We start from the raw sequence: 27,806 nt of genomic DNA on the forward strand, positions 1-27,806 counted from the left end.
ACAGATGGATGAATAGAAAAAGATAGGTGGATGTATATGTGATATATCAAATATAGCAAAAAGTAAATTACAGTGGTCGATTTTTGAGTGTCCACAGAATAATTCTTTCAGATTTTCTGCATGTTTATAATTTTTAAAATATCAGACAAAGTTATTTTTTCTGAAATGGCTTGCAACGCAGTAATGTCTACTACTTACTGTGGGCTTCTTATGTGCTAAATAAGCATTGTGCATGCATTATCTCTAGTGGTGAGCAGAAAAATGTTTAACACTTTTATAATGCTTTTGGCTCTCCAAAAAACAGAGGAGGTGATAACAAAAAAAGTCCTGATTTGTAGCATTTGCCAATTTCCATGCTGCAATATTCTCACAACAATTTTAAGTTTCCCAAGACAGAATTAGAAGAGATTAGCATCAGTGCATCATTATATAGTATCTCCAACATACAGATAAAATAGATAGAAATAGCCTCAAGAACATAGATAATGGTGCATTATACTAAAATAATAAGGAAGTTTTGAGTACTTACTACTTTTGTTTAAAATATAATTGATATAATTGTTTGTATAATTATTTTTTAATAATAATTTAACAACCAGATGACAAAATTCCTGAAAGTTTAGCAATCAGTTCACAGCTTTAGCATACCATGGATTATTTCACACATATTAAATTGGGCAAGTTCAATTGTTGATCATTATTTTACAGATGACAATATGAACCATTAGAGAAGTTAAGTTCCTTGCCCAGGAGGAAGTATGAGACCCAGCTTTCAATCTAGTTTTACTGACTCACAAACTTTTTTAACTCATTATTGATCATGCTGAGGAGCTGCTGCTTGATGAAATTCTACTCATATTTCAAGGTTCCTTTCTGCTCCCATTGAGCTGAAAAACCACATCTACTGTACCACTTATTGGCCTAATTGTTTACCTGCATGCCTCTCTTCTAACCTCTCTAGCTCGGCATAAAAATGCACCCAGGAAGCCTGGATTTCACCCTACTGTCTGGTGCATAGCAAGTATAGAACTCCTTATGAACTACATATAGAACACACATGAACTACTCTGAGCATGACTCCCTAGACTCTGAGTGGCTGCAGGGCAGTCTTCATCGTAGAATACCCAGCATTAAAGCAGTGACTGACATATAGTAAATACTCAAGTCAAAGCAAACAAGAAAATGCAATATGGATAAGAGTGTTGGTTTTCTCATTAACTATGGGTTTGATATTGATCAAGTCATATCACTGCTGAGTCCAAGAGCCCTGAATGGTGATAAACGGGGGAATTGGACTTGATTAATGATCGAGTACTTTCCTGTACTAAAACTGCAGGTATGCCCCTGCTGATGCCAGTAAAGTACATTGATACAATACAGTATGTGTCAAACTTTTCAGCCATATAGCAAAAAGACATGCATAATCCTCATTTTTGCATTTAAAATAGCCAATCATTAGAGTTTTAGTAATAGAAGAATGGTTATATAAATTCTAGTACATATGTCCAATGGGATATCAAATAATCATTAAAGATGATGGTTAGAATGTCCTGTAGAAACACAGGAAATGACTTAATATGATGGCAACTAAAATAAGCAGAATATAAAATTACACGTATCGTCTACTGATAACTTAAAGAAAAAAAAATCACAGACACAGAGAAAAACAAGACTGCATTTACAAAAATGGCAATAGTTATATAAACATTGCAGCATTATGTGTTCTTTTTTAAAAATCTAGTTGCCAAATTTGATGTAATGATTTGTTATGTGTAATTTATAAAAATAATTTGGGTGTATAAATTCTAATGAGGTCTTTACAAAATCTGGAACTTCCAGCAAGGGACTTTCCCCTCAGGGCTACTTAGTGCACCCCTGGCACATTTTCTCCTTCTAAGCAGAGCAGAGCATGTTGTTTGAGAAAGCAGACACATGCACAATATACACACATGTATGATGTAGAATTCACCAGAGGATAAGATGGAGAAACATGAAAGGGAAATTTGGAACAATGATTCTACTTCTTAGTATTCCTCAATAATATAATTTTTAAGGTGGTATCCAAATTGCTAAAAGTGATTGCAAAACTTTAAAAGAAAACTCAAGTGGGTTTAATTAAGCAGAAAAAACAAATATTAACTTAATTGAAAAAGCTGAGCTTTTCCAAAAATAACTGGTTCATTGTTGGATGTTAGCCTTAAACAATTGAGCTTTTCCCTCTGTGGAGAGTAAGCCAGAGTGAAATAGAGGCAGAAGTTAAAGGATTATCTGAGCCAGCTGGAAGAAGAATTTAGAGAAAAAGTTTTCTACCTGTGGCTTTAAAAAGAAGCAGAGTTCTGTATTCTACCAATGTATTTTCTGTGAGGTTGAAATACAAGGGGCGGGGAGTGGGGGGAATCACTTATTAGTGGTTTAAAATTAAATAGAACAAAAAACATTTAAGTAAAATTAAATAAAATTATGAGTCAGTTTCCACATTGTGTGACTTATTAGAAGAGGAACTACATGTTAGTTAAGTCATTGTTGATTTTACTTTTTTAAAACGGAATAAATGAGAAATGTTGTCTTCTCTTCTCTACTTTATGTCCATCTCTACCATAGAGCCTGGCAAGAATTCAAAATTCATTGACTAAATCATCAAGGTAAGACCACTGGTCCAACCCACCATAGAGTCTATGTTAATAATCTGATATAAATATATTGTTTTTGTTTAAAAAGAAGAAAGCTCCATGCTCTTACAGCATATTGTATTTAATGATGGCACAGGAAGGCTGCATCTCCCTGGTGAAAAAACAGCTATTGTTTTCCTCATTTTGTAGTTCTTAAATTACTAGAGAGAACTTCAATATATTCGTCCCCAAATCACAAATTCATCAATGTACCAATTTGTTTTCAAGTTATGTTAGGTTTTCCCCAAAAGCGTTGTGCTTTAAAATGCAATCATATAAAGGTGATAAAATGAATAACACTTACAATAATATTATTTAGAATTGGGAAAATTAAATATGTAAAACATATTCTTAAATTCCCTGTACTGTTATAATTTACTGGATGGCAAAAAGAAGTTAAAAATTAATGAAGCATTAAACAAGCAAAGATTACTGCCATTTATATTTCAAAACTAGACATCCATTCCTTCATTTACCTGCAAGGTCTATCTTAGAGAAGAAAAAACTTACAGCAAAGAATTATGTTTATCAATAAATGATACCCTGAATCATGAGCAAGTGTTTTAGGTGCTCCTGACTTACAGAAATACCTAATTGGCACATGAATTATTTCATTCTCCTTCTACAATTACTGTTAAAAGAGAGAGTGATACACACACACACACACACACACATACACTCCTTGTTTCAACAATAAAATATTATAGATTCATATGTAACATAAGTATACAAATATGACGTTGGTATATTTTGAGGGGTGGATATAACATAACAGAATACAGAGACTACTTAAAAACAAAGTAAGTGACAGGTAAAGATAAACTGTTCTTTCTGATTGTTTATTACTCCTTTACTGTGAAGGACTACATAGTGGTGGGAAACAACAACAAAGCCATAGAATGAATGATGAGTTAGTTAAACTCAAACTTCACCTAGATGATTTGGCTGAGAAAATCAAAATAAACATCACTCAATGATTTCTAGGCCATGTCATATGTAGTGACAGCTGAATTTGAACAGATCTTGCTTACGGTGACATAAAAGACATGGATTTCTGCCCTTGGAAGATTTTATGGAGTTCACAAAGTTTAAGAGAACTAAGAACCATCGAGAATTTACTCATTATCTCTTTTCTTTGAATGTTTTTTTTCCTCTCTGCAGTTTATATACAGGCTGGTGGAGAAAAAAGAATGAAGACTCATCCGGACAGCATGTTAGCTATAATAAGGCCGTATCTTGAAGAAAGATAATGAAGACCAGAAAGTGGTAGTCTAAGATCATTATTCCATCTTCAGATTTAGGTTAATTAAAAGTTAAATGATGAAAATACAATATTTTTATAAACTCATTTCTTCAATTCAAAAAATTGTACAGAGTGACCAACATTCTCTAAAAATGCTAATTATAACTCGGATGGGTCTGGATAAGTGAGTTTCAAGAATTATCATTAATCAGTACTCTTAGCCAAGAAAATGTGACTGCTTTCTTTTTCTTTTTGCCAGAGCCTGATTTAAGAGTTTTCTTTCTAATTCCAAAGCAAAGAAAATAAACTATAATTGAATAAGAGAAAAAAAAATAAAAACAGGGAGTGACAATTGAAACCAGAGGTGGATTCTCTGAATAACATGGAAGTAAAAATGGACAGTCTATGTACCGGTGTAAGCCTGATGGCACCATGAAGAGCTCTGATGCTCACAGGTGGCGTCTCGTAAAATGGCTTTATAATTAACACTTCCCTGAGTGTTTGATATCTTGATTCATAGCTTTTTAAATCCTAGATAGATCGTTTTCTTCTTTAGACACTCCAGTGCTATCATTTAAGACATTATTAATATGTAATTTTGTTTTTATTCCTATTTCCTGGTACCAAATAAAAGACCTAGGACCATACAGAAAATCCAGCATGTTTAATGGGACTGATGTTATTCAAATTATTTCCACCTGTCAGCTTTATTGCAGTATGCAAAATTCAATAAATACAAATGAAGCCAATAAAAAGAGTCCTTAATGATATCATTAACAGACTCAGCTTGTGGTAAAGTACTAGGGATAAATAAAAATAGTGTCATTTTTACTGGTTACCAAATGCTAGTATCCAGCAACAAACTAAGTCAGACGAAGACAATTTGAAGCTCAAAGCAACCCCACTCAATTAATTGCACAGCTACTAATCATGTCCCTTACAAGGAAATGTTCCATGAACTCTATGTATGGTTAACTGTACATCCCATGCTTGAGGTGATAATCAAAAAAGGTATTCGGAGAGATAATTTTTATGTTTGTTCAACTTTCATGAGTCTTATGCTAGGAGATCCTAGCATTATAGACCATTAGCAGGGTTAACACTGCCACCCCGATCTCCCTCTCTCTCACCACGGAAATTTAGAATATACAGATTCCATAGAAATGTAAAATAACATTTCTATAATCCACGAACCCCAGAGAATTCAAACAAACCAAACAAAGTAATTTGATGATTTAAATTAAAATATGAATTATATTTTTCACTTAGTACCTCCATCTGTGCATGTAGTTTCCCTATGTGTTGTTGGAAAAGAGAGATGGCAAATCATTCTTATGGTGACAACTGGCTGCACATTGTTTCATGCATTATTTCACATTTAAGTAATCAGAGATAAGTCTATGGGTTTCTTCCACAGAAGTGTGAATCCAGCCGTGTTCAGAAAAGAAAGGTTAACACTGTTTTCAAACATATTGCTTGGGAAAATTAGTTTTTGGTCAGAAATTATCCCTCTCATCTCTGGGTTTCCAAAGTACTTTGTTTTTTTTATCATATCAGGAATCCTATCTTATTATCTTCTGTCCTAAATGTGGCAATGTAAACAACTTTGACCCTCAATGAAATTTATGGAATAAATAAATGTTCCATGATATACACAGTAGCTCTTGAATTCCTCTCTAATCTTTCATAATTTTCTCTAAAATAATGTATTATATCATGGGTTTTGCACATGTATTAATGATATTGGAAAATGCACATACTTGAAAAAATAAATCAAACAATAAAGTAAGTTAGATCACACCTGTAAATTGTCTTTAAAATCCTTTAATGATTATTAGGAATGACAATATTTTCCAGGAATTTACAGATGTCCTGTTTCTGATCGAAAATGAGAGATATACTGTAGAGAAGATTATAGCCAATATACTTTTTTAAATTATTATAAGCATGTTTGCATGGTCTCTCTGCCTCAGGCTTTCCTTAGCTGTAACTCACCTTCCACACAGATGGGATGATGTTTCTAAAAGCAAATCTAGTAATGTTAGTCTGCTTCTTAAACACAACAGCCTGTATCATGTAAGACCTTGCCACATTCCACCTGCAGCCTCAATTCTACCATAGCCCAGAGTTAGCCAATACTCCATCTATTTTCAGAACCCCCAAATCATCAGCAATGTTTACTACTGGGTTAAACAAGTGGTTATCTCTGTTTTTAATTCAATTTCTATTCTTGTCTGCTGTAAAAACTCAGTTGATTTTTAAGATCCAGCTTAAGATCCAGCCCTTTCTTGGGCACAGCTTATCTAAAACATTCCCTTAAAAAACAGTTTCTTCCTCTAACTTCCTATCACTTTGTATTTTACTTTTTCTTGATAGGTCTGTCCTTGGTGACTATTAGGGACTTAAGTGCCAGGCATTTTGCTTGTATAACTTTGAAAACATAGTATGGACCCCAGTGTTGTTAACAAAGAAAGAAGTCAAGAAACATGTTCTTTTTTTCCCCCCTTGAATAAATAAATGTCATTCAAACTGAAATAGTCTCCACGGAATCTGAAGACCAAAATCAGGTTGTTACTCACTAAAAAGAAAAATGTAAAAAAAAAATTTTCTCTTTCAGGTTTTTAATAAAATTGAAGAACCATTTTCCATTACTTTTCTTATAGATTTTTACCTTTAGGTACTTTTTTTTGTCTTACTTCAAAATATTGGCATTGTCTTTTAAAATTCTTGCTCAAAAACAATAAAGCCGCATGGAGATCATATATATGAAATTAATATATTTCAAAAATTTTTAAAACAAGTATTGATATAAGCCTTCAATTTAAAACAAACAGTATGTCATCCTTACACTGTTAAACCATACAAGTTCTTACAAAAGTTGTTCATTTTCTTTTAACCTCAAGGCTGAGTTTCAATGATGCCTCGCCTTTGTGATTGATAACTATCTTAGACCACGGTAAAAATCGATACATGGTTCCATTTTGCTGATGAAGCTGTAGCCATAAGGCCAAAATTTAATTCCTCACCTTGTGGTTTCTGGTATAGGTCTGAGTTTTGTATTGTTTAGTTCTTCAATTTTGAATTTAGGAGAGAAAGATGCATTTTTAATAAATGTTTACATTTAAAATTAGACACACTCCTTTTCACTGCTTCATAGATCTACATGTTTCACTGAAAAGTGCCAGGAGCATTGAACTTCCATATAAGAGTATAAAGTAGTTTTCCCAACTGTAAATATATTACATTCTGGACACCCTGAACTCTTGACCTTCCCTATGAGGGAGATGCTGTTAAAATGTCAGTTAATCACAAAGCAGTGCCACAATGGGTTACCCAGAAGCATAAGACAATATAAAAGAGCAATTTTAACATGTGATTGCCAAAGCATGCAATGCAGACAATTTCTGGCGATGGCATATTTTATTTCCGTTTAATAAGAGAAAGAGAAACTGTATTTTCTTAGCTTCGATACCAGATGCAATACCCAGAGGAAACAGACACAAACACACACACACACACACACACACACACACACACACACACACACAGCATACTTGCTTTGTTCAATGAAGTTTTTGAATTACTTCCCATTTAAGACAACTTCACATTTGCACCTTCTTTTTTTTTTAATTTGTAAAATGCCTGAAGAAGCATTATGTGAACAATAACATGGGTGAGCCACCACAGGCTGCACTTACTACCACTCCTATCTTGAGAGACCTTGACACAGGTAATTGAAGTCACCAAATGATTATAAGATACTTTAGAAAGAAAACAAAAAAAAACAGCTTTTGCAACTAGGTTGGAGACAGTAAAAAGTAAAACCTTTTTTGATAATTTAACTGTTTAAAATATTTAACACACAGTCTATACTTGAGTGTTAAGCATGTTAATAAATTACACTTTCAATAAAAGTGAAGTTGCAAACATAAAGCTGTGTTTTTGCAGGTGATAAGTTAGCCGTACAGGTACTATTTTTAAAAATGTATAGCCCTCGCAGATTTTACCTATTGTACTGCCATTTATTCCTGCTATACTATTCTGAAAGGGGGAAAAATCCACTATAGTAGGAGAAAGGGGAAAGAATTCACAATTTTCAAGTAAAAACCAGTTTTCAGAAAATTGGTTTGTGCTCCAGCTGCCAAGTTGTCTGATGTTAGACAAGTCATTGTTCTGTTTTGTTTTTCCTGAATCTTTGATTCACAAGCCACAAAATTGGGATATTAATATATCTAACTCAGAGGATTGATATGAAAATAAAATATGATAGATTAACTTCATATGCTGATTATAAAACAGTACTAATCAATACTTAACTATGAAAATCTACATTTGCATGTAGAAATATAAAATTTACTCACTGACACACATAAATAAAACCATTTCATTAACTTACTATAAAATTATTTATTGACAGGTTTCTGCCAAGAAAAAAAAAAGAATGATAGCCAGAAATAATATTTCAATGCCTTAAATACCTAAAAATGCATTACTTACCATAGTAAATTGTAACTAATTTGCACTTTGATTGGTACTAAATAGCAAAAACGTTGTTTCTCTGTGATACACCAAAATAAAATAAGAATTTCTGAGAATTGGAAAATAATCACCATTCCTTTATTTTTTACAAGAAATTCATGTGAAATTGATATCAGACACACGCATGGCTAAGAAACTTTTATACTTATTTTTAAGGCTTCTTGGTCATCTTACATGTGGGATATATTAAAATAGCTATTTCAAGATAATCAACATTTATTCAATCAGATGATATTAATGGTCCAACACGACAACTACAGTGTGGCAGTCTCCAAGTCTTGATTAAAATAGAATGATTTGTAAAACCAGTATTCAGAGCTTGCACAATTTAATAGAGTTAGATGGAAACTTCTCCAAAGGTTATATTTGGGGTTTCAAAAGGACCATTTACCCAGATTATGAAGAATTATGAGGCCACTGATGGTGCTGGTAAAGTCTGAAGGATCTTAAATTTGGAGAAACAGATACGGATCTTGAAGAAGGGAAGTAGATAGACATCACAATTTTAATCATACGGACTCTAAATTTAGATATTCCATGTTTCTGTTATATTGAACTTCAACTTTTCAGAGATAGTTTAAAAAACTACTATAATATATACTTCTATAAGCTTTCCCTCCTTTTGTAATAATAGAGCAAGTTTAGTACACAATCCTAATAAAACAGTAATCCCAGGTTCTTCAAATCTACAATATACTGAAACATCTAGCCTATAAGCACTTTTTTTTTAAACATAACCTGCATCAAACACAATTTATACGGACATTAATATGTTAATAAACATATATGACAAAGACACACCACATGTGAAAAATAGTTTTAGAAACAACTAAACATTGTATAGTTGCAAGTAAAACTAAGTGAGCCTGATACCACTTTATGCTACAGAGCCTACAAATGAAATGTTTTGCAAATGAAGAATCAGGAAAAAAAAAAAAAATCAACATAATTCCAAAATATCAAGTCATTTATAAATTTGAAAGCAGTTACGAGTGTGTTATTTTTACTCTATGCCCTCCCACACAGATAATATTATTCTTAAAATAAAATACCTAAAATCACTTCATAGTCATACTTTTTACTGCATTTCATATGGATCCTGAACATAAGCATTCAACAGGGGTAAATCAATGCTCGTGAACACGTTGTTTTCATCCACTTAATACAGCATGACTACTTTTAAAACAAAATCTCATTTGCTTGCAAGCTCCATTAACCCTCACACCAATAAGTAATATCAAATAATTCCTAGGTTTAACAAAAATTACATTATATTAACAATAAATAGTGTGGTACTGTTATTTATTTATTTTTTTTATTTAAATTTATTTTTAATGGTCTATTTTGATGAAAACAAAGAATAAAAAGGCAAATGAGATGGTAGAAATGAAGAAGTTTGGGCACAGGAAGTCAGGAAGATGACTGGAATAGAAAATTAACATTTATTATTTTAACCTGTATATACCTGTAAACATTAAATGTTGGGAAAAAAAGTAATTTTTATTAGAAAATGTGTAGGCAATACCCTCAGTAAAATGGACCTCAGTGTTCATCATTTTCTGTTAGCATGGGGAATGGAATATTCATTTTGAAAGATAGAGTATAATGTCTTAGCTTCCACATTATCTCGTCTTTAAATGATTTCTCTAATTGTTTCTCTGACTAGTGAGGTTGTAGAGTGAACTTGTCTCTCCCTGAGAAAGTTCATCTACTACAATAAAAACAATTCATCACAGTACCTAGAATGAAAGCATTTAGCTGTACAGCTAATTTGAAAAGCAAATTGTGTGATTTAGGCTGAGCCATGGAGACTCACCCAGTGTCTACTGGGTTAAGCTGCTTTCAGCCACAGGACTGATGTATGACACCCATCAGCAAATTAGAAGCCTCTCTATTGTCTAAATCTCAGACTAATGATTGAGATGAATGGTTGAGCAGTTAAACTTCTTATTAATGAAAATCTTTCAATATTAATATATAAGATATATAAACATACAAATAATATTTAAATAAAATTATTTAAAATTGAACCAGATTAAAAAATATTTAAGGATGGCAATATATCAAGTAATCGCCTTGGTTTTGCTTTGATTTTAGATTAGTATTCTTGGTAGGTAAACCCAGAATCTTGTATATGCTAAACAGATGTTCAAGAAACAAAAGACTTTAATAGGCATTTACATTTTCATAGTTCCTCACAGTCTTAGTTTTCCATTTTCAAAACCTAAGTCATTAAATGTTCAAGACATATAGATCCATGAGCTAACTACAGTTGTTTGCACAAAATGCCTGATCCATAAAAAATGTCTTTTACCACTAAACTATTTTCAATAATAAAATAAACAGTGCACTAAAATAATGTACTCTAAATAAGTTATAGGATCAAACTTTCCAGTGGCTTTTAATAAATGGCTAACAATTTCTTCCACTATAACAACATGGTAGAATAAGGAAAAAGGATATATGTTTATATATTACTTTTTATGTCACTTTTTATTCTTTCTGTGTGTTTCATCCATATGCTATTATTCTCACCACTATGTTTCAGGCAAAGGAAGGACAGTAACATGGTTTAAAAACATCAGGAATGCCTCTCTGTGCTTCACAGCTGGCTGTCAAGCCGCTCATGTAATCCTCAACAACAGGATTTTCTGAATAGAAAGCTGCCTCACCACGGCTTGGTCAGAGTAACAGTTATTATCTGTATTATCAGATATGGCCTCTGCACTGACTATAACAAAATTATCGAGGAAGACAATTTCCACTTGGTAGCAGGGTATTCAGCATTTGCTTGAACTGCAAAGGTTTGCTCTCTCAATAATACATTCACCTACGTCTATCAGAGATTTGGGCTGAATATAAACAAGCTGAACAAAACTACTGTGTAAGATATTGGATACATAGTAATACACTGCTCCTTAATCATGACATAACCGAGGCTACAATTTACAATTTATGACATACCGAGGCTACAATTTAGCAAATTCTTAAAATAGTGTGACTACATCATGTAACAAAGAATTAGAAGTTTCAACAGTGTATATATAACATGTGCTTTATACCAGATTTTGTCACTAGGCAGAGTGTCCTGCTATTCAGTCTTACCTGCACATTTGGTTCTGGTAATTAGCGGAGGTCCTGGGAGCCCTGTTCCACCTTCACCAGGTCTTGTAAGTAGAACGCGGATCTCATATTCAGTATCTGGATCCAAATGCCATAATTTATAAGTTGGAGCGTTGACTGCATGGGTTTCTGTCCAGGAACCTGACGTCATTCGGTACTCCACTTCTTTCAGGATAATGGGACCGTCGCCAATGATGGAGTTGGCATTTAGCTGAATCAGCAAATATGTAGGCCCAACGCCAAGCAGCTGGGGAGGAGCAATGGGTCTTGGTGGTTCTAGGAGAGATGAATGTGCAATCTAATTAAACATCCAAAAGACTAAAATACATGGAGGTATAGTAACACCTCTCAAAGCCTTAAAAGGTTTAATACACAATTTAGTTAGCAGTACATTATAAATATTTAAAAGAAAACCAGGACATCAGTGGATCCTGGCAATGGTACTTTTGAAGAGCAAATCCTTTTACAGGTGGAATATGACCCTGAACAACAAGTATTCTCTTATTATATAAATGACTCTACAGGAGATAAATTTGTAAAAAGCAGGGTAAACAAATGAAGTAAAGAGGAAATATTTAGAGATGGGTAGCTCTGATTAGCTACTAATAGAATACAGTTGATCTTTGACCTTCTTGAGGCCCTAAGACCTTTAGAAATCTTCAAATTAATGAATACTGCTGTCACTCATTATTTCATTCATGAAAGATGGCCAGGTAGTGTTCTGTTCTTGCTTTGTTTTTATACTTCTGCAAAGATCCTGCTGGTGAAAAAGGAGGAAAACACAGCAAAGCAGGACTCAAAAGCTGATGCCAGGTGCTGACCTGTTTCCACACACCCACCTCAGAGTGTAAGAAATTAAAATTGACACCGAGGCAAAATCACAAATCACTACGTAACACTGGCCTTTGGGAGTCGGATGGGATAAGGTCATGCATCAAATATTAAACTCAACTGTTAAAGGTCACCACAAATTAGTTTTGGATAGTTTAGATAATTTGCTTGAAAAAAAACTTTAGGAAACATTATTTCAATGTGTGAACTTAGAGAAATGATGAGTGATGAATTAGAGTATTTTTTTCTTTTTTCCTTAGCAACAATGTAGCAGAAATTTGATTTTATGAAGGCCTCCACTACCCTAACTCTGTCCATATGGCCTGTTCACAGGAAATGCTATGTCAGGAAGATGTTCTAACTACTTATGATCAAGTGGAGTCTTCTCTAAATGTGTGGAAGATCACTTCTTGGGGAGGCCAAAAGACTTCAAAGCAAAGTGTTATTAATCTTAATAAAGTAGTAACTGCCCAATCATTGTTGTAAAGGTTTTTTTTTTTTTTTTGTATTTTGTATTAAGTGTGAAAACAAATCATATAAAGGAGAACTATTAAATGCAAGTACACAATGACTTCCTCCCCTCAGCAGTGGTGAATTAGATAAAATGCTGATAAAAAGGAGTTAAGGACAGCCAGCATGTTACAAACTGGATTTTCTATTTTAATGACAATGCATGCTTAAAATAAGGTACAATGCACAAAACCCTATAGACAGTTTTTACCTTCTGATGCAGATGGAAATGAAGGAAGGGTTTTCAGTTGTAGCTCAGAATTTGCCTTTCAACCATGATTGTATAAAAGTACAGTTTCATCTTATGTACATCAGAGTTACAAATAACCTTAACATAAGGGATAAAACTAGTTGGCCAAATATCTTTAAGAATTTTCCTCCAAAATTACTATGACAAATATTTATTGAGCAACAATTGCCGTGTTTCCCCGAAAATAAGACGTAGCCGGACAATTAGCTCTAATGTGCCCCTTGGAGCAAAAATTAAGATAAGACCTGGTCTTATATTATGTTATGTAAGTCCCGGTCTTACAGTAAAATAAGACCAGGTATTATATTAATTATATTATACCCAGTCTTATATTATAGTAAAATAAGACTGGGTCTTATGTTAATTTTTGCTCCAAAAGACACATTAGGGCTGATTGTCCAGGTAGGTCTTATTTTCAGGGAAACATGGTAATTGCTAGGCTGTTCTACACATTGGAAATTTACATAATATGGCAAAGGAAACATAGTAACAGTAAGTCAACATTTATTTTTTCAAATTAATTGTTTAAAATTGAGAGTTATGTAGAAAACAAAGATACTTTGATAAAGAATAACAGTTGAGGGGGGGTATCTAGTAAGTTACACTAATATTTTTTAATCCAAAATCATTTGAAGAATATGAAGTTATTGCCATCATTAATGATGGCTCATGTGGTATTGCTTTCAAACTAGTTATCAGTAGTACCATATGAATTTGTCCTTCACTATGCTCACGTTTAAGGTGAAAACAAAACTAAGATCAAATAAGATAATGTATGTACCATATAAAGTGATTATGTTTAGAATTATTTTCATTGCTTTCAAAAAGTCGTTCTTAACATCTGATTTATAAACTTTAACTATAAAATCTGTAAATTATGCCTTAAAAATTGTTTCAACAGTATACTCATATACTCAAAATTGAGAAGAGGGTGAACTATTTCCAATTTCACAACTGATTTCAATTAAGAAGTTACTCACAAAAGAAAAACTTGAGGTAAAACCAAAATACAGTTTAGAATTTTCAATTATCCGCTAAAGAAAGATAGCGCTCGACATTTCATACGAAATTTTATCAGACTAGCATCTTTTATATCTTTAGTACACAAAAGTTTTGGTAGACAGAGAGCAAAGAAAGTTGATATATTTTCTAAACCTTAAACCAAAATGAAACTGAATACAGAAATGAATATAATAGAAAAAATGCAAATGTCTTCCCAGACTATTTAAATATTGCTCATATTTTAAGCAGTCTGCATTTTGCGAATAAACTAAGTCATCTCATATGTGCAATGTTTGTTTTCATTCCATATTGCTCATATACTGACTAATTTAAGTAGGAAACGATGCTAAATTTGTAGCTTACTGGGGTTCTTCCCCAGAGCAGCAATGCCTCACTCACATTACAGCTGAATAATAACCTGAAGAGGTCTTATATGTAGCATGATGAAATCATTTGCCCAATAAATTATACACAATAAACCTTGGCTAACCTGTAAATTTTTGGATATCCTGAAACCTGACCTAATGAGTATGTATTGGATGCTAAATCTCACCCATCAAAACTCTGCACACTATTGTCACAGAAAATAAGAAGAAACGAAAGAGAGCAGCAGAGACGAGAGGGAGATAAAGGTTTCAGCTACAAAACAGCATATTACAAACAAGTGAAAAAGAAAAGCATGATATCTCTTCCATCATTTCTATCTTTAAGAAAGTGACATGTAAAAGAACATGAAATTTAAAGTCAGAAGATCTAGTTTCAAAAAATGCAGATACGATATTAATAGCTGGGTAAACCTGAATATGTTATTTAACTTCTTAGCATTAAAATTTCCTCATTGGTAAACTAGGCATTAGTTTAAAAAATTTTAAACGCTCTACATTTCTAAATGTATCATTAAATCCTATATTTGATGCTCTGTTGCTTTGTTTTGTTTTTGCCAGAGAGCACATGAATTTTAAAACCAAAAATTAATATTCAACACTGGTGTCTTGTGTATATGAAAAAATGAATTTGATATCAGGTTCTTGTCTTGAAGTAGGACAACAATTCACTCTGATCAGTTTTACATCTCATTTTACTGCCCAAACAAACAAAAGGGACAGTCCAATAATCAAAGCAGTATCTCATATTTAGAACTGTGGCGATGTTCAGAGAGGCTTAGAAGCACATACACTGACTAACAGCATGATTATCAGAAGTGAAACCTAGCATTAATGAGACCAATATACCACCACATATTAAATTGTTTATGTTGGAGGTAAAAGTAGCTTCATATTAGCATATGCATTTTGTTTTTTGGCCCTTGAGAACAGGAGGCTTATTTATAAAATCTCTATTCATTTCAATAAATTATGCATGAATTTTAATCAGTTAGCAAATGAACAAGTAATTGTTCTGAAAAAATATTAATATTCTTCATAACTGAATACACTATCAGACCCAGAGGTGTGGTGCAAATAAATCCCAAATGTACACTAGGTATCAACTGAAGCATGCAATACCCAAAATACAAGATAAACTTTGCTGACGTTACCAATTAACTTCCAATTAATGACTTATACTCATTATTCTAGAGCTAAACCTATTATAAAATCACAATTATGCACTCAAATTGGTTTCTATTTTTATTTCAAATATTTTTTAAAAGTGTCTTGAAATCAACAAAAGCCATTACGAAAGTATATTCTTGTCCAATTATTCCTATTATAAATGTTATTTTACAGACATGTGTCACGTATCAAAATGTAGTTAATTAATAAAATGCAAAACAGAAATAGAAGACACAAAGCCAGAAAAAGTCAGTTAACAAAGTAAATATAAAGGATAAGAATAATGACACTTCAATATTAATCTTTCCAAAGATATACATACCTCTCAATCCTATCTCCTTCCAAATTGTTTTATTTACTTGTCAAAGAGGCCTTGACAAAACATATCTCAGGATTAAATCTCCACTGTAGAAGCGGGCAACAATAATGTATTTGTCTACTGTAGCTGCTGTAAGAAATTACCACAAACTTGGTGGTTTAAAATAATAGAATTTTATTCCCTCAAGGTTCTGGAGTCCACATACTCAAAATCAGTATCACTGGGTTGAAATGAAGATGGCAGCAGGCCATCTTCATCAGGCCAAACTTCCTCCAAAGACTCTAGGGGAGAATCAGATCCTTGCATCTTCCAGTATCTGCTGGTTGCTGGTATTCTTTGGTTTGCTGTCACACCACTTTAATCTCTATCTCATTGCTAACACTGCTTTCTCCTGTTCTCCCTGTACTCAAATTTCCCTCTACCTCTTACTTACTCACACAAAGACACTTCTAACTGCATTTAGGACCTACATAGATCATCCAAGATACACTCACTTTCTCAAGACCCTCAACTTAAATCCAGCAGATCAGAGGAGAACATATGTGAAGATGGAGCAGAGAGATTTGAAGATGCTGTTTTTAGAGATTGGAGTTATATGGCACAAGCCAAAGAATACCAAAGTCACCAGAAACTGGAAGAGGCAAGGAACAGATTCTCCCCTAGGGTCTCCAGAGAGCGCACAGTCCTGCCAACACCTCCATTACAGCTCAGTGAAACTGATTTCATACTTCTGTCCTTCAGAATTGTGAGAGATTTCTGTTGCTCTAAGCAACCAAGTTTGTGGTAATTTGTGATAGCCTCCATAAGAAACTAATACATATGGCTCTCACAACTCTTATTCAACATAGAGCTGGAAATCCAAGCCAGCACAGTAAGGCAAGAAGGGAAATAAAAGACATGCAGATTGGAAAGAAAAAAATAAAACTCCCTTTTCGCAAATGACATAATAATCTACATAGAAAATAACAAGGAAAAACACCATGGAGGACCTCATAAAAATAGCGGCATGAGGTGAGCCTATGGAAACCTCCCCTGGAATTTAAAACAAATTGAAAAAACTATAACTCCACAAAGGATTCTCTACGCAGCAGACAGACAAGACAAAGAGACCCAGTACTGAATTCACCTAAAGGTGGGCAAATTGTGCGAGCAGGGGAGGGGGGAAGGGAGAAGTGCGGAGACGGAGCCAGGATGCAGACCTAGCTCAGTGCTCCGAGCTCGCTGCATCCCGGAACTACCGCAGCTGTGGGAGAGGGAAGAACTCAGACTGCAAGGGCTCCGTTTATGGCCCACAGGGCTGAGGGGACAGCATATAACACAGCTGAACCCAACACTAACGGCAGAAACCTTGGAGCAAAGACTGAGGGAAGAAGGCTGAAAACAGTGGCTTAAGCCCTCACTGCTGAGCAGAGAACAGAAGCCTTAGGCACTGAGACTAGCTGCCACCTCCCTTCCCTCCCAGAGCTCGGCCCTCCACTACCTGCCCAGTGCTAAAAGTGGAACAGTAGCAGTGTCAGATCAAAAGAACAGAATATTTGCTGTTCTGAGAACTGTGGTGCGCAGACACAGATTCGCAACCCAACTAGTTCCAGCAAAGGGGAGGGAGCTGCAGAAGCAGGACTGGCTGTGGTGTTGGTCGCCGCCATTGCTCTGGGCCACCTCTCACAACTCACCCCGCCCCTGGCCCCACCTATCTGGGCGGATCCCTGCAAGAGTAAACAGAGCTGCTGAAGGACACAGGCTCTGAATCTGGGGCAGGAAGAGCTTTGGAACCTCAGAAGCTCTCCACATTCCCTCAAAGAGGTGGTGCCATATGACCAAGGCCAACTGTTCTCAGAGGAGAAGCCCACCTTCCAGGGAATCCCCTCATTGTGTGAGAAGCCAGAATAGTGTAGACAAAACATAACACTACAGTGTGAGAGAGAATAAAAGGCTGCATTTACAGAGAAGATAAAGCATTCTACCAACACCTACTGGAAAACAAAAGAAAGACCTCTTTCTATCAGCCTGTTGCAGAACCCTCTTCCGTAGATGTCTAGGAAGAGAAATAATAAATAATTAATGGCCATGAATAAACAAAGCAACAAGAGAGCTCAGAAAGAAAATAAAAAGTCTCCAGAAAGTGAACTTAAAGATAGGGAACTATGTGACTTGAATAACAGAGAACTCAAGATTGCAGTTCTGAAAAAACCCAACGAGATGCCAGAAAACACAGACAGGCGGTTTAATGAACTCAGAAACACAATCAAAGAACAAAATGAACATTTTACGAAGGAGATTGGAATATGAAAAAATAACCAAATAGAATTTCTGGAGATTAAGAACTCAATAAAGGAAATGAAGAATGAAATAGCCAGCTTCGGTCGTAGAGTTGACCAGATGGAGGAAAGAATCAGTGACATCAAAGATAGAAATCTGGAAATGACACCGATGGAAGAAGAAAGAGACATGAGACTTAAAAGAAATGGAAGAACTCTACAAGAACTTTCTGGCTCCATCAGAAAGACCAATATAAGAATAATGGGCATACCAGAAGGAGAAGAAACAGAGAAGGGAACAGAGAGTATATTCAAATAGTCAATGAAAAATTCCCAAACTTGTGGAAAGAAGTGGATCTTCGAATCCAAGAAGCAAATAGAACACCTAATTACCTCAACCCCAACAGGCCTTCTCCAAGGCACATTGTATTGAAGCTGTCAATAATCAATTACAAAGAAAGAATCCTCAAGGCAGCCAGGAAAAAGAAGACGGTGACCTATAGAGGAAAGCCCATTAGAATATCATCAGATTTTTCAACAGAAACTCTACAAACCAGGAGGGAGTGGAACCAAATATTCAAACTATTGAAAGATAGAAATTATGAGCCAAGAATAATATATCCAGCAAAGATAAACTTTAGATATGAATGAGGAATAAAGACCTTTCCAGACATACAGAAGCTGAGGGAATTTTCTAACACACGACCTGCACTACAGGAAATACTAAAGGAGGCTATTCCACCACCATCAACAGGGACAATTTGTGACAACCAAAACATAAAAGGGGGGGAGAGTAAAGGCCTTATCCAGAATATCGGAATGGAGAAAGTAAGCATGATGAAGAAAATGGAAAACTCTAAATATCAAACTTTCTTTTACATAAACTTAATGGTAACCACTCAAAAAAAAAAAAAATCCAGAACTGAAATATACACTGTAATGAAAGAAGCAGCAGAGGGAAAAATCATAGAATACCACCACACAGAAATAATACACAACAACAAAAAGGCAAAGAAACAATGGAGACACAGTCTTACCAGAAAACTAAAGATAGAATGATAGGAAATCCTCACATATCAATAATCACCCTAAATGTAAATGGACTGAAACAAATAAAGGAAAAAATCATATAATTATATCAATTGATCAGAAAAAGCATTTGACAAAATACATCCATTTATGATTAAAACACTTAATAAAATGGGTATAGAAGTTAAATACCTTAACATAATAAAGGCCATATGTGATTAACCCTCAGCTAATCTCATAATTAATGGTGAAAAATTAAATCCCTTTGCTCTACATTCAGGAACACGACAAGGCTGTTCCCTATCACCTCTACTTTTAAACATAGTATTGGAAGTTCTAGCCAGCGCAATCAGGCAAGAGAAAGAAATAAAAGCCATCCAAATTGGGAATGAAGAAGTTAAATTGTCACTCTTTGCAGATGACATGATGCTATATATAGAAAACCCTAAAGACTCCACCAAAAAGCTATTAGAAATAATAAACGAATACAGTAAAGTTGCCAGCTACAAAACCAATGTACAAAAGTCCATTGCATTCCTATATACTAACAATGAAATCTCAGAAAAATAAATGAAAAAAACAATTCCTTTTGCAATTGCAACAAAAAGAATAAAATACCTAGGAATAAACTTAACCAAGGATGTGAAAGACCTGTATATTCAAAACTATAAGACATTTTTAAAAGAAATTGAAGAAGACACAAAGAAATGGAAAGACATTCCGTGCTCATGGATTAGAAGAATCAACAGAGTTAAAATGGCCATATTACCCAAAGCAATATACAGAGTTAATGCAATCCTCATCAAAATCCCAATGGCATTTTTAAAAGAAACAGAACAAAAAAAATCATCAGATTTGTTTGGAACCACAAAAGACCCCAAATAGCCAAAGCAATCCAAAGAAAAAAGAACAGGGAGGGTATCACACTCCCTGACTTTTGCTTGTACTATAGGGCATCAATAATCAAAACAGCACGGTATTGGAAGAAAAAAAGACACCTATACCAATGGAATACAAGTGAGAACCCAGAAAAAAAAAAACCTACATAATATGGACAGACAATTTTTGACAAAGAAGTAAAAAACATACAATGGAGAAAAAACAGCCTCTGCAATAAATGGTGCTAGCAGAATTGGAAAGCCACGTGCAAAATAATGATTCTGGACTGCTACCTGTCACCATGTACCAAAATTATTTCAAAATGGATCAAAGATCTAAGCATCAGACCTGAAACAATAAAGTGTATAGAAGAAAACATAGGTACTAAACTTATGGACCTTGGGTTCAAAGAGCGTTTTATGAATTTGACTCCAAAGGCAAGGGAAGTAAAAGCTAAAACAAATGAATGAGACCATATCAAACATAAAAGCTTCTGCACAGCAAAAGAAACCAACAACAAAATAAAGAGGCAACCAATTGAATGGGAGAAGATTTTTGCAAACAGTGCCTCCAATAAGGGGCTAATATACAAAATATACAAGGAACTCATACAACAACAAAAGAACAAGCAACCCAATTGAAAAATGGGCAGAAGACCTGAAGAGACATTTCTCCAAAGAGAACATACAAATGGCCAATAGACATATGAAAAAATGCTCAACATCACTAATCATCAGAGAAATGGAAATAAAAACCACAATGAGATATCACCTCACCCCAGTCAGAATGGCTATCATCAACAAGACAAATAGTAACAAGTGTTGGAGAGGCTGTGGAGAAAAAGGAACCCTCATGCACTGTTGGTGGGAATGCATAGCCGGGGTGCAGCCATTATGGAAGGCAGTGTGGAAGTTCCTCAAAAAATTATGAATAGAATTACCATATGACCCAGCAATCCCTCTCCTGGGTATCTACCCAAAAAATCTGAAATCATTTATCCATAAAGACAAGTGTGCTCCAATGTTCATTGCAGCTTTATTTACGGTGGCCAAGACATGGAAAGAAGCAAAACGTCCTTACATAGATGAGTGGATAAAGAAGTTGTGGTATATATACACAATGGAATACTTCTTGGTGGCAAGAAAAGATGAAATAGGACCATTTGTGACAACATAGATGGATCTTGAGATTATAATGCTAAGCGAAATAAGTCAGACAGAAACACTATACAACCGTGTGATTTCACTGATACACGGTATATAAACCAAAAAGAACAAGACAAACAAATGGGAAACAAAAACTCAGAGACACAGACAATAGTTTAGTGGTTACCAGAGGGTAAGAGGGGTGGGGTGTGGGAGATGAGGGTAAGGGGGATCTAATATATGGTGATGGAAGGAGAACTGACTCTGGGTGGTGAACACACAATGTGACTTATAAATGATATAATCCAGAATTGTATACCTGAAATTTATGTAACTTTGCAAACAATTGTCACGCCAATAAACTTTAATTAAAAAATAAAAAATATTAAAAAAAAAATTCCAGCAGAACAATTTTTCCAGATGAGGTGATAGTCATGGGTTCAGGGATTAGGACTTGATATCTTTGGGGCCATTTTTCAGCCTACCACAGCTAGGGAGTATGATGATCTCCCTCTGCTGGAAAACAAAGGAGCTCTATCTTTTCTTCAGTTAGTACTAAGCTTCTGATCAAAAAACACTCCTAGGAGAGTTTGCTAGCAGGATTCTGAGCAGTGGAAATTATAAAAAAGCTAATAATTTATGTAAATACATTGCCTGTTGTGGGGAGTGGTAAAAAGAAATGGAAATAGAGAAGATGAAAATTATTACCCAAAATGGCTACCAGAGTCAATGGTCCCTCACCATGGTTACATTCCTGCAAAAAACAATATTAGGACATTTGCTTTGGAGATAGATATTTTCTTATTTGCTTATCATCTGTTTACTTAAATGAATGGATCACTTCAAAATCGTTATTATTCTATTTCTTTATAATGCTCCTCATTAAAATTTTAATCCAGTTCCAGTTAAAAAGAAAATTTGCTAGTTCATGCTTTGTTATTTCATTTTCTTCCTTGTCACCTATTAAATGCTGAAGTAAAGGGGAATTTACAATAGACACTAAAAGCAGGAAGAATGACACCAGTGTGCCAAATAATTCAAGCATTTATTTATCAGTTGCCCTATAATAATTTTAAGTGATTTTAAATTATGCCTCAGAAGGATAACAACATAATTGAAAGTTACTTGACTATTTCCGGAAACTCAAAATAATAACACTGAGGAATAGGAAGATGGTCTTTCCTCCCATATATGGAAAGCAGGTTATATTTAGAAGCACTTTCTTTGGGCTTTTAATATCATATGTATGACAACATAATTTGTTACATTTTTTCTTTAGATGTTAAAACATAAAGTACACATTTGAAAAATTTTAGGTTTATTTAACAAGATTTCTGCTGCACCTACACTTTATGAACTGTAATACAAACACATTTATGAGAAGAATAAAAGTTATTTTATTATTTTCAATCTGTTACTTTTCTGATATTTCAGATTTTCTTTCCTAGGAAATTCCCTAGGCAGCCAAATACCTCTCCATTCACCATTCTGGCTATCATCTCATAATTTTTACGCACATCAATAATGTAGACAGTAAATTCATAAATTATTTTCAAATAAATTAGTATTTTAATTATGTTTACATATTTGTCAATTGATAGATTTTTAAGTCAAATATTTTTTTAAATTTCATATATTAAAATCTCTTTTTAAATTAAAGAATCCTATTGATACACATCTTTTCAAATCACATAATTCAGCTGGCTCATTAGCTTTGAACTGATCAAAGAAAGTTAATGCTAAGACGTTGAAAGGTTTGGATGTTGTCAAACCTGAGGCTCCTATGCCAGCACCTACCTTAAGAATCATTGCAAAGGAGCTACTGTTATCTATTATTATCTTCATGAAAATTAGATAGCTGTTGCCATATAATATGGTAGACTATGGAAAGAGTGTGCACTATATCCCATGGCTCACACTCACAATATTACACACACACACAACTCTGAGAATCATGAAATGAGCATACATGATTTCAGTTGTAAGTGCTGTATAATTGGGTAGAAAATCCTTAAGTAAAAAACAAAAAAATGCAATTGAAGAACAAAATCCTCATGTAACACATAATATATATGATTGTCATACAATGTATTTTTATCACTTAATTATATCCTGCTAAACAGTAGTTTCTATCTTCCTTCCCAATTGTTCTTCACTGAGGGCAATTTGTAGGATTGAGGAGTGGTACTGGCTTTGAGTGGGCTGGGGCATGATAACTTAAGATCATGAAAAGCACAATAAAGAATACTCCAGTCTAAAACACCAAAAGACTCCCCTGGAGAAATACCACAACAATGTCAAAAATAATTTCCCCTGCATAAGCCAAGGCTCATGCTTACCTAAAATTACATCACTTATATTTCCATTTCTTAAAAGAGCGCTGAAGTAGAATTTTGAGGAAGAGGGTGATCATCTATTTAGACAGGTTGTCCATGGCCAGTGAAGTATAATTACATGGGTATTTGAGTGTATAGCTGGCTCATAAGTAAGTGAACAGATAAAGCTTTTGGAAAACAAAATGTGTTTATAAACCGAAATAATCCCACTTCTAGTAATATACTGTAAAAAAGATAATTTAAATTTTTGTTTAGAAGAGTGAGAAAATAAACTACTCAAAATATTCACAAATAGGAAAATGATGACACAAATTATGGTATATCTATTCAATAGAATTTTATGCAAACTTCAAGAACCCAAGTTGTGAAGATTATTGTATGACAAATCAGGGGACATTTGATAGTTTAAGATTATTGGAGCTTGTATTTTAAAAGGTAAAAAGTCTATCCCCAGGGAAACAAAACAAAAACCACCAACCATCAAACCAGAAGGAAATACACTGAAAAACTAATAGCAATGATTAGGGAACTGTGAGCCCATGAGTGGTTTTGCTTTTTCTTTTACATCTGTTTTCCAATAAAATTTTTAGTGTGCTCATAAAATTTCTCATCATTACATTGTGTCTGTCAGAGTGCTTGGCAAAGTTCAATAATATTGCATTAGAATGAATAACTAGCTCAATGATACCTAAAAAAAAAAGGTACCCATGCCACTATAAGAAAAAATTATCTACGTAAATTATGTAGGCTTCACAACTTCAGTGTGACAACCATCATTGGAAGCTGGCAATAGTAAAACTTTGTGTATTTATTTATTAATTTATTTTCCAATGCTGAAATTAAGTCCTAAAAATGTTAGATTTACCCCCTCATGCTTTGAACCATGTAGCTAGCCAATTGTTCTGACATTGATACACAGCACGTACAAAAATGTTACTATTTAATTAAAGGAGTTAGTTGACTGTAACAAAAGAACACTTTCTAAGCAATTGCTTAGTGACCAAGAGACATCAAATGATTGATCCAGTTTACAAAAAGAAAAAAAAAAACTAAAGCTATTAACATATATAATAATTCTTTTATGTTTTTTAGTTAAATCAGGTCAATTAATTTTTTCAAAAGAACTTTTCATGTTATAAAAAAGTATATATATATATATATATATGTATATATATATGCATATATAAATATAAGTTGAAATACACAATATTGATCAGGAATGTTATCAAAAAATACAATGGCACCAACGCCAGAACATATACCAATCACTTAAGTTTCTTGAACAAAAATTTAATTTAAGGTAGGAGAAAATTCTGATGCTAAATACGCCACTCTGCATATTTAAAAAATATATAATATGTCCATCACTGTGTGATATCTACTTATTATTTTTAAACTGTAAGAACTGTAGAATTGCAGTATTTAATCTCAATGATATGACTCTTTCAGATGCCTAAAGTGATGAAATAAAAAGAATCACTTCAGCAATGAAACAGCAAATTTTGCATACTAAGTTTTATATCTTATGCATTACGCTGAAATTTTATTCATCTGGATTTGAAAACACTGTTGAAATAACTTTATTACCTGCTTGAAATAAAAAGGCACAGCAGCAGCATACTGATTTTAGATCTGTCAGCAAAAGCTAAAAACAAGTTAGGGATCATATTTAGGATATATGAAAGGTGAAAGGAGTTTTTAAAGTGAAGTTTATTTGCTTTTTAGCTCATATAATTTAAATCAGAAACTGTACTTTGCCTCAATATCTATGCTACCAATTGGTTTAGAATTATGAATTATTGTAATCATTCAACAACTTTACAAAAGTTTCATCGGTGCCACGATCTGTATGTTAGCAAACCTCATATGTTATGATTAAAATTGTGGGTCCCTTTGATTAGTCATCAATTAATACATAAGATTTCTCTTATAGCTGTTTAATCCCTCATTTAAAGTTGGTCAGCGCCCAAGTTGTTCATGCATTTAGAGGAAAGAATACCCAGTTTATTTCAAGAGTAACAATCAGGTAAGTAGTAAAGCTAAGAAAGCCGTCAATTCTTTGTTGGGCTTCCCCAAGCCAATGACCGTAAACAGGTAATCACATCACCATCTCATCACACACCTTTATGAGGCAGGAGAATAAATGATACACACACACACACACACACACACACACACACACACACACATATAGTTATATATATAGTGTGTGTATACATATACACATATATATAGTGTGTGTGTATATATATAGTAAATATACACACATATGCAAACGTATATATACAAGTAGATATGTTTTTTAAATGTACATTTTATACATATATGTTTTTTATACATACACACATACATGGTAGGAGAAAAGAGGGGAACTGTGTTTGTCAATGACAATATATGTCCCAGTAACATGTCATATATGCCTAGGTTATCCTTCTAGGCCAAAGATTTAAAGTAAAACCATTTACATATATTTTATATTAATACATATTAAGACACATGGCTAACTCCATTAAACCAAGAGATAGTAATTAAAAGAAAAGAATCAACTGTAAAACCTCTATAACGAGATTATAATACCTCCCACATACACATACACGTATGTTCATGTATATGTAAAATGTGTAATATAATCCAAAGAACTATTGTTTAAAAATAACCTGAGTCTTCCTCATTTAAAAAACAACATTAAAAAGCTCATGAGGCCAAATTCCGAAATTTAAGGAACTTTATACTATGCAATTAGAAGAATTTTCCAACCTTGAATTGTAACCAAACACAATCTAAGTTTGCCATCTTGATCCCTGGGTGTGAACACTGTTGTGACCTCACTGTATTATAAAACATAAAAAGCACCTGTTCATTATGAATATGTACATTGTCATTATTCCAAGTCATTTTCAAATGATGTGTGGAATTTTTGTGTATGTGGAGCCAGCAACAGATGGCTTTTTTTGTTTCAGTGTAATAATTTAATCAGCAATAGAATTAGGAGATATTACTTGCTCTCTCTCTGATTCCTAGGCTTGTAACATCCAACACTTACTTTATTCCAAGTTAATCAAGAGAAATATTATTTGCCTGTTATTTCTACCTGACTCTGGAGAGAACAGAGTGACCATTTTTTTGGTCAGGTATATCGCTCTACTAGTGCTATATTTAATTTTTTTTTTTTTTAAGAATGTGATGATATAGCAAAAAACAGTTGAAAAAGACTTCGGTCATACAGATAACTCTTCTAGATAAAAGGCTTTATGTATGCGCTATTAATTCCAGAGCAGTCATAATTTTAAAGACGCTTTTCAGGTCAAAAAACAAATCTTCAGAGACTATAAAAATCTTCATAGCAAAGAAACTGTGTCATTAGCTTATAAGATCCAACTCAAGTTTGTAATATGAAGATTTCATATATATATATATATATATATATATATATATATATCCATTACAAAGGACAAACAATACAAATTAGCAATTATAGAACATTATCTGAATTTTGAATTAAATAAAAACAGAAAAAAAAACACAATTATGTGTTCTATTGGGTTAGATGAACTTGATTAAACCAGGGTATGGATGCAGTCAGTGATTCTCCATCAACTGTACCTGATAACAAGGTAAAATATTCAGGAGATTTGAACAGGGAACCACAGAACAGCTGTCTTTGTACTTCTATGTAAGTGGGTGAACTACAGAAGCAATTCCTTCAATGGTAACTTGAGAGTGTACAGGCATAATGATGAAATAAAGACAATGCCATAAAAATAGAGCCATCAATGTGATCACGTAATTACAAGGACTTCTGAATATTTATTTTAATTGTCCAGTTCTATTATTATTCTGTTAAGGGCCAAAATTCATGTCCCCCAGTAGTCAAAGTGTCATCAAAAATAAAATAATTTTATAATCACAGATGGAAATAAGAGACAGACAAGAATAATAATAGACCTATCTGATAAAATAACAAGATAGTGACACTTTAAAGATATTAAACAATCTAATAGGTTACTGTTCAAGGTCATCTTACACTAGTATGAAAGATCAACCAGCAAAAGACCATTTATTTCTATTCCCTTCAAGCACTCCATTCCATAATAGGGCATCTAGAAATGTAGAATATCAA

The 27,806-nt window shown here is 33.7% G+C and overlaps 1 protein-coding gene across 5 annotated transcripts in view; it reads right to left on the bottom strand.

Annotated features, from left to right (window-relative positions):
• PTPRK (protein tyrosine phosphatase receptor type K) overlaps positions 1–27,806 on the bottom strand; it is a 505,641-nt gene that overhangs the window by 179,337 nt on the left and 298,498 nt on the right. For all 5 annotated transcript variants that reach the window (XM_033098859.1, XM_033098824.1, XM_033098848.1 and 2 more), the window contains exon 7: positions 11,557–11,850. In XM_033098859.1, the coding sequence (XP_032954750.1) occupies positions 11,557–11,850 (294 nt within the window). The remainder of the gene's footprint in view (positions 1–11,556; positions 11,851–27,806) is intronic.

The sequence above is a fragment of the Rhinolophus ferrumequinum genome, chromosome 3, assembly GCF_004115265.2.
Source record: "Rhinolophus ferrumequinum isolate MPI-CBG mRhiFer1 chromosome 3, mRhiFer1_v1.p, whole genome shotgun sequence".
NCBI lineage: Eukaryota > Metazoa > Chordata > Mammalia > Chiroptera > Rhinolophidae > Rhinolophus > Rhinolophus ferrumequinum.